Source organism: Oreochromis aureus, linkage group 2 (assembly GCF_013358895.1).
Source record: "Oreochromis aureus strain Israel breed Guangdong linkage group 2, ZZ_aureus, whole genome shotgun sequence".
Classification (NCBI taxonomy): domain Eukaryota; kingdom Metazoa; phylum Chordata; class Actinopteri; order Cichliformes; family Cichlidae; genus Oreochromis; species Oreochromis aureus.
Genome location: NC_052943.1, coordinates 36,858,480 through 36,870,698, shown reverse-complemented (window position 1 = coordinate 36,870,698; position 12,219 = coordinate 36,858,480). Strand labels below are relative to the sequence as shown.

Here is a 12,219-nt window from a genome sequence, read left to right as displayed (position 1 = left end):
ATTTCTATATATTTTGACACTAAATATTAGCCCTGCAACACAGCGGAAAACCAATTTCAGGGTGTACACCACCCCTTACTCTATGACAGCTGGGATGGGCCATCAGGGAAAACACAGAATATAGTGAATGATAGGAAACCAACAACAAAGCTAAGTGAAACTTTAAATACACACAGGCACACTGATAGGAACGGGGAATAAGACACAGCTGGGAAACTAAATACACCTGAACTAAATAAGGGTAACAAAACACAAGGAGTAAAACTAGGCACAATACACAAGAGAAAAACGATACCAAAATAAAACAGGAAGTGAAGAGCAGCAGCTAACTAGCCACGAAACACCATGAAACCATCCCAATCATGGCAGCGCAAGGTGCAGTTACTTTTCTCAGTAACCATCAGAAAGTGTGTGTCTGTGTATGTTTGTGTGTCACCTTGAGCAAATGAAGCCTGAAGGCACATCATATTTTATACTACAGACCCTACAGTATTAAACAAATAAAATGAAGAAGCAAAAACCCAACAATAAGACAACTACCTATGAGGAAGCACTTGGCAACGGTGGGAAGCAATTTGGGAGGGACAGCCCCCCCTGGGTGGGTGTGAGTCTAAGAAAAGAGAGCAAAGACACGCTGTGGAAGAGAGACAGAGATGAGTAATAACTAATGATTACATTGAAAGTGGTTTGAAAAGAGATGAACAAAGAAAAAATTCTCAATGCAGGTTTGGTGGTCTCAGCATCAAGTTCTCTGCTTTTTGTAGATCGTGCAGTCCTGTTGGCTTGTCTGATGGCAGGAAATATTAAAAAAAAACAAAAAAAAAAACTTTGGGAATGAAAATTAATACAAAAAAAGAAACTGTGCATAAGAAAAAGAAGTTTGGGAGCAAGTGATCCTGGAATATGTTAAATCTTAAAAGGTTCAGGACTACACGTTCCCATTTGGTCATTGTTAATAGCTGCAATAGGTGTAGGCTGCTGGGGGATTCCCATGATGCACTCACTATGTGTTAATAGACCTCTCTGCATTGAATCTTATCTGTTATTAATCTCTGTCTCTCTTCCACAGCATGTCTTTATCCTGTCTTCCTTCTCTCACCCCAACCGGTCGCAGCAGATGGCCCCGCCCCTCCCTGAGCCTGGTTCTGCCGGAGGTTTCTTCCTGTTAAAAGGGAGTTTTTCCTTCCCACTGTCGCCAAAGTGCTTGCTCATAGGGGGTCATATGATTGTTGGGTTTTTCTCTGTATGTATTATTATAGGGTCTACCTTACAATATAAAGCACCTTGAGGCGACTGATGTTGTGATTTGGCGCTATATAAATAAAATTGAATTGAATTGAACTGAAATGAACAATTATTATTACTACTACTACTACCAGTAGTACTGTTAGTATACATTTCAAAGACTTATGTTTACATTTGCTAAGACAGCCAGACCTTTATTTTGTTGTGTGCATTGTCAGAGGCACTTCTAAATTTGTTTGTAAGAATCAGTGATGGGAATAACGGTGTTACAAGTAACGGCGTTACTTTTTTCAGTAACGAGTAATCTAACTAATTACTATTCCTATCGTTACAACACCGTTACAGTTACTAACAAGAAAATGCGGTGCGGTCGTGTTACTATTTTTCAACAAACAGACGGTTGAAGCTGTCTTCTACCGCTTCTTATATCAGTTGCACGGAAGTAGCTGTAAGTAATCTGGGCGCTACAGCTTTAAGTAGCTGCGTGTACTCCTGCGGACGGCAATCACTTTCTGCCCAACGATCACTTTTTGGCACAACACGTAACACGTAAAACCAGAGTCATGATAAACAATATATACACGGCGTTTTTTCCTCAATAGTTTCGTCGTGTTTACTGTCTAAGGACAGTGCTAGCGAGCACTCTCTGCTTATTACCCCCCCAAAAAACCCTGCCCTTTCATGTTGGTGGAAAAATGCACCATGTCGACCAATCAGAAATTATATGGCAACATGACATTTGGTTGTTTAGGAAGAGGAGGAAATTTTAGGAGTGACGGCAAGAGAGAGAGAGAGAGACAGCAGAAAGAGAGAGAGCAAGTTTTGAGATGTGAGATTTGTGACGTTTAGCGTGTTTGGAGTGTGTAGTTAATGTGTTGTCTTGTGTAGTTAGTGTGTAGTGTTGTGGATAGTTTTGTGTTGTGTGTCAGAACAATGAGGCGACTGCTGTCTCCAGGTAGAAACAGGAGTGATACACCTGCTGCTGTCAGACCTGCAGGTATCAGGCTGTGATGTTCTCCTTTATAGTGGACAGAAATTATTTTTTTGGAGTGGCACAAATAATTTGTGTGGCATCTTATTGAAGAACAGCTGATTGTTCTGTAAATAGTTTGAAATGATTATTTTAAAAAAGGGTAAAAGGTAAATGGCTGCAAATAACTTTGTTCTTTGTAAAACTTGTACATATGATTTTATAATTGACAATTTATATTTGCATTTAAAGTTATGAAATATGATTCAATAAATGTGTTTGTGGTTGTTACAGTAAAAAATATAACTTTTTTTACTCGGATTTTATGTTTTTTGTCTGATTTTAGATAAATTGTGTTAATACAGTATGTCAAAATGAAAACATGACTATAAATTCAGACACATGAGGTTGTGCTGAAAAGAATGATACCAAACAAGGCAAAGTAAATAGTTTTTAAAGGTGAAATGTGGAGGGAAAATCAAAAGTAGTTAAAAATGGCCAATAATACCCTGGACCCCAGAAGGTTAAACAGTAAAGCAATAGTTACTTTTCAAGTAATTAATTACTTTTAGAATCTTGTAACTCAGTTACTAACTCAGTTACTTTTTTGAAGAAGTAACTAGTAACTATAATTAATTACTTTTTCAAAGTAACTTGCCCAACACTGGTAAGAACATGATTCACTCTCAGACTTGTCTCTCTGTTGGCTTGGGAACACCTCAGTACTAAAGCAGGAGAGCCAGCGACGCTGCCAGAGAATGATTTAGAAAAAAGGATTGATGAATGCAGATGACAGAGCAATGCCTAATCCATCTATTTAGGGGTGCAGACTGTAAAGACAAACTTAAACCTGAGCTAAGTCAAAGCTACTTCACAGCATTAACAGAAACATGGATGGACAGTCTGTGTATTAACATTTTATCAAAGCCATCATTTCTTTCCTAACCCACTATCCCCAAGTTTGAAGTAGTTCTTCAAACCAAACATGGGAAAATGAACTGTGTGTATCTTATTTGAATGGTCTGGTTAAAGGAAATGTACAAATTCCACATGTATTTCAGTGCAATTTAGCTTAAAGTATGCTGATACACTGCTCAGAGACGTTAAAGGAATACTTTTAAAACACACCCTATCTCAATGGGGAAAAAATCATGCCTGATATTTATATTAAGATGGACTGGATCATGTGTTAGGAACAGAAGAATGCCACATCGCTCGATGGAAATGAGAATTATCAGCCTACACCGGGCTGAAGTCAAAGACAGCCCAAAAGGATCTGAGGTCTGAGTTGCAGTCTGAGGTGCAACCCGATGGTGTCAGATGGACCGAAACATAACTTTCCAGAGGTGTTCTATGGATTTTTATTTAAGGCAAGCATGGGGGCCAGTCAGTGGTATCAATTCCTTCATCCTCCAGGAACTCCCTGCATGCTTCCGCCACATGAGGCTGGGCACTTTCATGCACCAGAAGGAACCCAGGACCCACTGCACCCGATACCTAATGGCTGTTGCCAAGCCTGTACTGAAATGGATAAATGTGATGCTTTTTTCCACTCAAAAACGTTACTACAGAACTGAGGCAGCTTGTGCAATAATATATTGCTGTAATCATGGAGCCAAAGGGGAGAGAGTACACCTCTGAGACAGCTTAACAGTCCTGAGACTGGTATGTACCTTGCCTCTTGTTTCTGAGCTAGGACTAATATGTTACCTCTGTCACTGCAGGAGCCCTGTCCTATGCTGAGCTGGGAACATGCATTAAGAAGTCTGGCGGGCATTACACATACATAATGGAAGCGTTTGGACCTCAGATGGCTTTTATAAGATTATGGGCTGATCTCATTGCTATAAGGTAATGCTTTTTGCCTTAAATTAAGTTTGAATCTTTAGCTCTACAAATCTTTGTTTTATGTCACAATGTATAATATAAAGGATGTTGCTTGTGGTGGCAAGAGTCACTGGTTCCAGCAGTAGGCAGCTATTTTCTGTAACAGTGTAAAGCTTTAGTACAACGCTAACTCCGCAGCAAACAGAGCGACAGATGCAGTCAGTGACAGGTGAGTAGTTGGTGGAGACCAAAAACAAAGCTAAACAAGAGCAAATATTGGACTTAAGTGAGTATTAACATGATTCCAAAAGGAAGCTGATGTTACTCATCAAACCTGATGGGACCTTTGCCATAACATCTTTATAAGTGTTATCTTTTAGTTTGATTTACAGATTTGTTGCTCATTAGTGACCACATAGTATGATATACAAACTGTGCAACTGGTGTAACCATGTTCTTTTCTCAACTGCTGACAGGAGCAAACAGAGACCATTAACCTCCTAAGACCCAAAGTCTTTCATGGCATGCGTTTTTAATTTCTCTTTGCTATTTCAGCTGATTGGGATCTGATCAATGTAAAAACAAAGAATTCCGTTTTTTGTTTTCACCTGATTTTTATTTCTGAGCAAAATGAGATCCACATATGAGGACATTCGCTTTAAATTTCGATAGGACAGTGGCAGTATAATGTCCTCGTAAGTGGATATCAGGCCCTTGCAGAGCAAAATTTAGTATTTTGGTCTAGACAACCCAAAATGTGATGTCCATATGTGGATGCCAGGTCCTAGGAGGTAAATGGAAATATCTACTCAGCCAGTCACATGGCAGCAACTCCATCCAATTAAGCATGCCAACACAGACGACACTACCTGGTAAAGTTCTGCCAAAGAATCAGAAGAAACATGAGTGCAGTGACTTTAAATGTGACATGGTTAATTGTGCCAGGCTCTTCCAAGTATTTTAGAAACTGCTGAAATACAATATGAAATAAAGATAATTATACATATACATGCCAACAAACTGATGCATTCTAATAAACACAACATTAAGTGGAATAGTGGTTTGTGGAAGCTTCCATGTTGTTCAAACGTCTTGGAGCTGGACATCACTGTTCCACCTATTTATCGACATGGCTAGAGATCACAGTGCACATGTTTGCTATGGAGGCAAATTTGAATGCCTGTCTGTGCATTCAGACTCAAGACATAAAAGATTATACCTTTAATCACCAGAGAAATGATCTCTTTAAACAAGGAAGGGAAAACGTGAAGGAAAGAGACAATATGACTGGATGTGTGAATAAAATCTAAACTCTCTTCCTCCTCAACTCAAGCCTCATCTCATCACACCTCTAACACATGCAAACATGCATTAATATCCTTATTTATTTCTGATATTGTCACAATTACTTATTGTCAGCAGGTTAAACCTTTGGTCTCTGGACAGCTGACAATGAGCTAAACAACAGCTGGCTATAAGCTAACATAATACCAGCTAATGTAAGGCTCAAGTCAAATCATATTTTCCTTGTGATAAACAGTTTGATTACATTCAGACATATAAAAGTGTCTGAGTCAGATAATGTTGGATCTACTTCAGACAGTTTTGATAACATTGGCTAGCAGTTGTTATCCGAGGCTAACGACAACTAGCAGCAGCAATATCTGCAATGCTTACTGGCAGAAAAGTTCATTATATCCTCAGCAACTCCAGATGGGTATGTTGCCCTTAAGAAGGTAAACTGTCAGCAGAACAAGTCCACCTTTCTATAGAAGGAGTCAGTAGAAAACTTAAAGAAAGGACAGATTTTGTTTTAAAAGGATGAATCTGGATTGTCAGAAAGCGGTTGCTTGTAAAGTCATGGATGGACTTGCCAGCTTCAGCCAGCATGGCCACAATCTACACTGCAGTTCAACACAGGAATATTAGTTTACAATTAATAGCAAATATTAGGTCATGGTATTGTCGAGACTAGCTGGCTATCCAGGTTTTAAATCTGCCTAAGGTGATCTAAATACATAAAAAGAGTACAGTTTTTACAGGACATTTATTTCAGTCAACACAGTTTTTAACTAATATAATTAAAAAGGAAGGTCATTCACTTTTCCTCACAGAAAGTTAGGAAAGACATGCTGTCTCTCTTCCACAGCATGTCTTTATCCTGTCTTCCTTCTCTCACCCCAACCAGTCACAGCAGATGGCCCCGCCCCTCCCTGAGCCTGGTTCTGCCGGAGGTTTCTTCCTGTTAAAAGGGAGTTTTTCCTTCCCACTGTCGCCAAAGTGCTTGCTCATAGGAGGTCATATGATTGTTGGATTTTTCTCTGTATGTATTATTGCAGGGTCTGCCTTACAATATAAAGCACCTCGAGGCGACTGATGTTGTGATTTGAACTGCATTGCAAGTTTAGACTCGAGGTGTCACCTGTAACCACGCCTTGACGATAAATCTGCCAGTTGTGTGCTCTGATTATATAAATTGTGTAATTGTATGCTTTTGTACAGTTATGGGGACTTTTTCATCACCTCCATACAACTTGTATTTTGTGTTGAATATATTTGTTTAAGAAGAAAAGACAAGAAGCTATAGATGAATTTAAATGACAGTATTATTTCTATTATTATAATATATATATTATTGCATTTGGGTGCTCTAGTTTAAATTATACCACATCAACACAAAAATAATTAATCTCAATCTCAGGCTTTTACATTACAGTGCTGTTAGCATGATACACACCATCACACAAGTCATCGCTGCTGTGATTGGTGGGGGAGCAGAAAACAAATCGTACACCTCTAGTCACCTAATGTGGTGCAAATATTGTGTAGTCTCTATTTTACAAAAAAATGATGTGTACATAATCTCTTAGACTGTGTTTGCTGACGCACACCAGGGGAGGAAAGGCTGCATGGCTGCATGTGACACTAAGTTTACTTCATACCACAGAGTTGAAAAAATGCTCTATGGAAGTGGATGTGTACACAGCCAAGGTGAAGCAGTACAAACAGTCTACTGGCTATTTGGAGCTGCACAATCTTACACTGCCCTCAGGCTACAAGGACTGAATGGAAACCATGGGAAATGAACAGAGAGCGAGGCAGAGAATGAAAACAAGAGTGAGGGGGACAAAGAGCGATTTCCCCGGCTGCAGCGGCTCAGTGACTGCTGTGGGAAATGAAGAGGGAAACACAGATGAGCCAGAAGATGAGCCTCTGGGACTATCCAGTATTGTTTCATTCATATTGAAGCCAAGCCCACTAATGTGCACACATGAGGATGTGATTACAGGAATGTTATGTCTAGGAAGTTGCCCATCTGATATTACAAACAAACTCCCATCGTTATACCTGCTACAGCGGGACTTACAGCGGGATGTGAAAGCCGGCTGGCAAATCACCACGATTGTATTGATTTCAGAAAGCTTTTAATTAGACCAGAGTCTTTGAAATGTGCTATATAAAAAAAACTTTTTTAACTTATTTATGATCTAACACATGTAGGTACACTGTTAAAAAAAAACATCTTAAAAAAACGGTAATATTCCGGCAGCTGGGGCGCCAAAATACTACCGTAAAATAACAGAAAATAACTTCCTCATAAAAATACGGTTATTTCCAGTAATGACAATACAGTTGGTTGCGCTAATTTTACTGGGATTTTGCCTTTTCAAGTGATTTTAAACATTAAATTAGGAACATTTTAACGTGATCAAACAATGAAATTACCTATAAACAAGGTCAATGAATGTGGCAATATGAATCATAATACGTAAATGTACAGAAATATACAGTTAACAGTTGGTTTAAATAATAATCGATTGCATGCCCTGGGACAGACTGACAGAGGCGAGGCTGCCATATCGCACCATCGGCCCCTCTGGCCATCACCAGTAGGTGAAGTGTCATGACCAAGGACACAACGACCAAGAGTGTCCGAGGCGGGGATCGAACCGGCTACCTTCCGATTACAAGACGAACTGCCAACTCTTGAGCCACGATTACCCTAACTAGCAATGATAATAATAATTATGTGATGTAACACAAGCTTATAGGAATCATGTTATATACTTTACCATAGCATTACATTTGAATTCAACAGTTCAATCTTTCAAATAACGGACACATATTTGTGAAATCATGGTACATTTGTGAATGTATTTTAACAATCTAAATATGCATATGTACAGACAGATACATAAGAACAAGAAAATTATGTTTTATTACATTACAGTGATTTAACGTTAATTGACATTTGAAATGTGAAATCACAGTCTATTTATGTAAATTTAATGATATTCTAGAAGAACAGAACAAAACTGTAAAATGCACAGTAAAATACTTTTATATTAGGATTTTTTCCTACAGTGCAGCCATACCTGCGACCTTGTGGTTGTTAGTTCACATTCATTCGCCGATGCTTAGCGTCATGTTATTATGTGTCCCAACATCCAATGGCATGTCACATTGTTTTCATGGCCACACCCTCACCCCAGGTGCAGAACCTATTTCTGTTCAGGAATGTTGTGAAGACTTTGAGATTTATATTAATTGCAATTTCTACCTCTACATTTATTTTTTAAAATATATAATTAGCACAGCGTGGCCGTGCAATGTTTTATATGTTTTTTTTAGTTTTTATTCGTATTGATTATATTTTCACTTGTTACCTCTGAATTATTGAATCAAACCTAGATGACATGAAATTTTCAGCAAAATTATAATTCAAATACTCCTGTAATTATTGATTATTCTCATTAATTTTCGATCATTTTATATATTTTTCCATAGTATTACATTTGACTTTAACAGATCATTCTCTCACATAACAGACAAATATTTGTGAAATTATGATACATTTCTGAATGTATTTTTACAATCTAAATATGCATATGTACAAAAAAAATATTTTAAAAAACAAGTAAATTGTGTTTTACTATATTTACAGTGATGTTATGTTTTTTTTTTTACCTTTGACATGTAAAATCACAGTCTACTTATGTAAATTTAATGATATTCTAGAAAGACAGTACAAAACTTTAAAATATACAGTAAGATACTTTGACATTGCTATTTTTTGGAACAGTGTACCATCACCAAGTAATTTTTTTCTAAGAAGTCATGTCACATATTTCATAAATTTCTATGAGGTCATGTTTCAGCATCAGCTGTATTATGCTGGGTTAAAAACCCATCAAACTGAGATCCTTTGATTTCATTTTTGTGACTTTTGTGTTTCACTTGCTTTTAAAAATGTATATCGCAAAAACAAAATATGTGAATGCTGCCATCTAACAGATGCTTGTTTTCCCATATCCACTATTGCATTTGTTTGTTTCATGTCCAGCTGCAATGAATCAAAGTCATTTGCTTTGTATTAGCTTTGACTTTGGTCACCACCTTCAGTGCTAGGTCTAGAACCATGTCTTTTTTGCTGTAATGACTTAACGAGACTGCCAAAGGTGAAGATACAGAAAATGAAACAAAGCTGTAGTTGAAGTTTACTAAAAAACACTGCGAGGCTGGAGAGATAAGTGATAATCTTTAGTGGGCGTATGAATGTTACCTGTGGTTATATAAATTAATGTTAATATGAAATCTGACATATTTGGTTGCATCTTGCAGGCCTGCAGGCATGGCGGTCATTTCTCTGGCCTTTGGTCAGTATATCCTGGAACCTCTGTTCATGCCATGTGGTATCCCCCCCCTGGCTGTCAAACTGGCCACAGCCATTGGCTTAAGTATATACCTTTGCTACTGTAATAAGGACTGTTATAATATGCCCAGATGTTATCTTTGTGAATTGTTGTGAAGTGTGCTGTGAATAGCTTAAGACAGAAGTGTGCATGAGAAGGGAGAGGGGTGTGACAAAAAGACCCAGGACTATCCTCACCTTATCAACCTTCTAAACACAATCACAGAGCACAACTGGTACAGATAGTAGAGCAAAGATGTACACTTGAGGAAAAGATCAGTTGACAATGTTGCCTGCATACTAATACAATCTCCAGTATAGTAAATTCACATAAATGAGCACTTCAGAGCATTTTAAACTGGGCAATTAATGATGCACCCTGATAGTTGTGTGCTCAGTCTATCATATTCAGCCAAACTTTCCTAAATTCAGCACTGTAAATAACTGAGTTTGAATTCTGTGAAAAGTAGGACATTTTGTTTATTTCATAAATGTTTGAACATAAAATGTAATTTCTTTTGTCAACACAACAAATTATTGATGGAATAAATAATCGCATCATGGTTTCCCAACCAAAGGATTAGCTGAGTGAATTAGTTGATCCTTCTCATTTATCTGAGGGAACATCAAGGCTTTGTCAGTCTAGTCAAGAGATGTAATGTCTCTAGCATGTCCACTCAGGAAGGATGCTAGGCAGATGGTTGAGCCACCTCAACTGGTTCCTGTCATTGCGGAGGGGTATTGGTTCTACTTCTGATGAAGCCAGCAGAACTACTTTACCCACTAAAAGCAGAGATGAGGCCACCAAAGTTGAAGCCTTCCATAATTTCGCTCCAACTAGAATTTCTGTCCATAGAAATTCTGAACATAATCGGTGACACAGAAATACCTTAGCAACGTCCAGCACCAAATGCAAATTAGTCCAACTTATTTTCGACAAAGCGACCTCCCGACCTTCCGAGCGCTCAGTGTAGTTGTACAATCGCTTGGAACAGTGGGCCAGGTACTTTCTTAAAGATGGTAAATGTAACCACAGTTTGCCAATCCAGAGACTCCACCTCAGTTCTCCACTCAACACAAGAGAGTCCAAAAACATAGAGGAACTCAGTGTGAATCTCATCCAGTCCACAGCCTCTGCCACCAAGTAGTAGTTTAACTACCTCAGGGATCCTGGTCCCCCGACTCTGCTTTCTCTACTGAAGGCCTGTCAGTGGGATACAAGGATGAGGGGTGATATAAGAGCCCAAGCTGTGCGTTCAGGTGAATTTGATGATATCTAGCTGGTATTGCTCAACCTCACACACTAATTCAGGTTCCTTCCCCTCCAGAGAAGTGACATTTATTTGTTCCTATAGCTAGCACCAGTTGCTGTGGATTGGACAGCCGGGGTCCCTGCCCCTGACCGCCACCTGACATACATTGCATCCACCCATACAACAAAGGCGGGTCCATGTGTATTTTTCTGGCTGCTCCCATCCGGGCCCCATGGACTAAAAGCTGGCCACCTGGTCCTCCCTCCCCTGTTCTAGCTCCAGTGTGGGGCCCAAGTAACCCAGTACAGTGTGAGCTGGAGTGAAGTGGAAGACTGAAAAGACACCACTTGATATATTTGTATATTATATAATTATTAATATATAATATAATATAAACATGTTTTAACAAAAACAAATGCCTCCCACGCCCAAATGTAGCTAAAGGCATCTGTGTATCAAAAAGCTTACAAATTTTTCCTTCAATTCTGAACTGGTTTCTTGTAAGGCACAGGCTGTGACTGACTTTAGCACAGAAAACAACATTCAGGGACATCTGATCTTTAGTCACTACATAGAAAGTAATCCCACTTACTAAATGTAATAATGTGATATGACTAGCTTAGACTTTTCTGTTGATGGTGAGCCTTCAATATGGTCACAAACACTGTATGACTGCTTGACATGGTTCCCTCTCTCTGCAGCATCTGTTATGTACCTCAACAGTATGAGTGTAACGTGGACAGCCAGGATTCAGATCTTCCTCACTGTCAGCAAGCTGCTGGCCATTGCCATCATAATAGTGCCAGGGATGTACCAGCTCTTTAAAGGTATCATCATTAACACCTCTCTAGCACTGCACACGTATCACCACCAAGATTCTGAGTGTTCTGGGTTGCACACAGTGTTCAGCTGCACGTGGTTCAACATGACTCCTGCGCGTCATACACACCTGCTCACAGCATGCTACAGGTCGAGCATTTATTGGTGTCCGCACAGCAGGTTTTTAGACGTAGAGTTTTTCTCTTCCTCTCAACTGCAGACTCTACTGTACTTTAAAATGTTATTAATCTAAAATGTTTCTCTGAAGCAATACTGTATGTGTCAGTGAGTGCTCTTTGCATTCATGTAAAGAGGCCAGTGTCTCCTTTAGCCCTCAGGTATACAGAGAGCTTTGTGATCATTTCTGTAATTGTAATTGTTAAAGATATTAAACTGATTTAAAAATTCAACAT

At 38.8% G+C, this 12,219-nt stretch overlaps 1 protein-coding gene across 1 annotated transcript in view; it reads left to right on the top strand.

Moving 5' to 3' along the window:
- slc7a11 (solute carrier family 7 member 11) overlaps positions 1–12,219 on the top strand; it is a 48,577-nt gene that overhangs the window by 15,556 nt on the left and 20,802 nt on the right. The window contains exons 2-4 of the mRNA XM_039622349.1: positions 3,940–4,066; positions 9,665–9,780; positions 11,689–11,814. Of these exons, the coding sequence (XP_039478283.1) occupies positions 3,940–4,066; positions 9,665–9,780; positions 11,689–11,814 (369 nt within the window). The remainder of the gene's footprint in view (positions 1–3,939; positions 4,067–9,664; positions 9,781–11,688; positions 11,815–12,219) is intronic.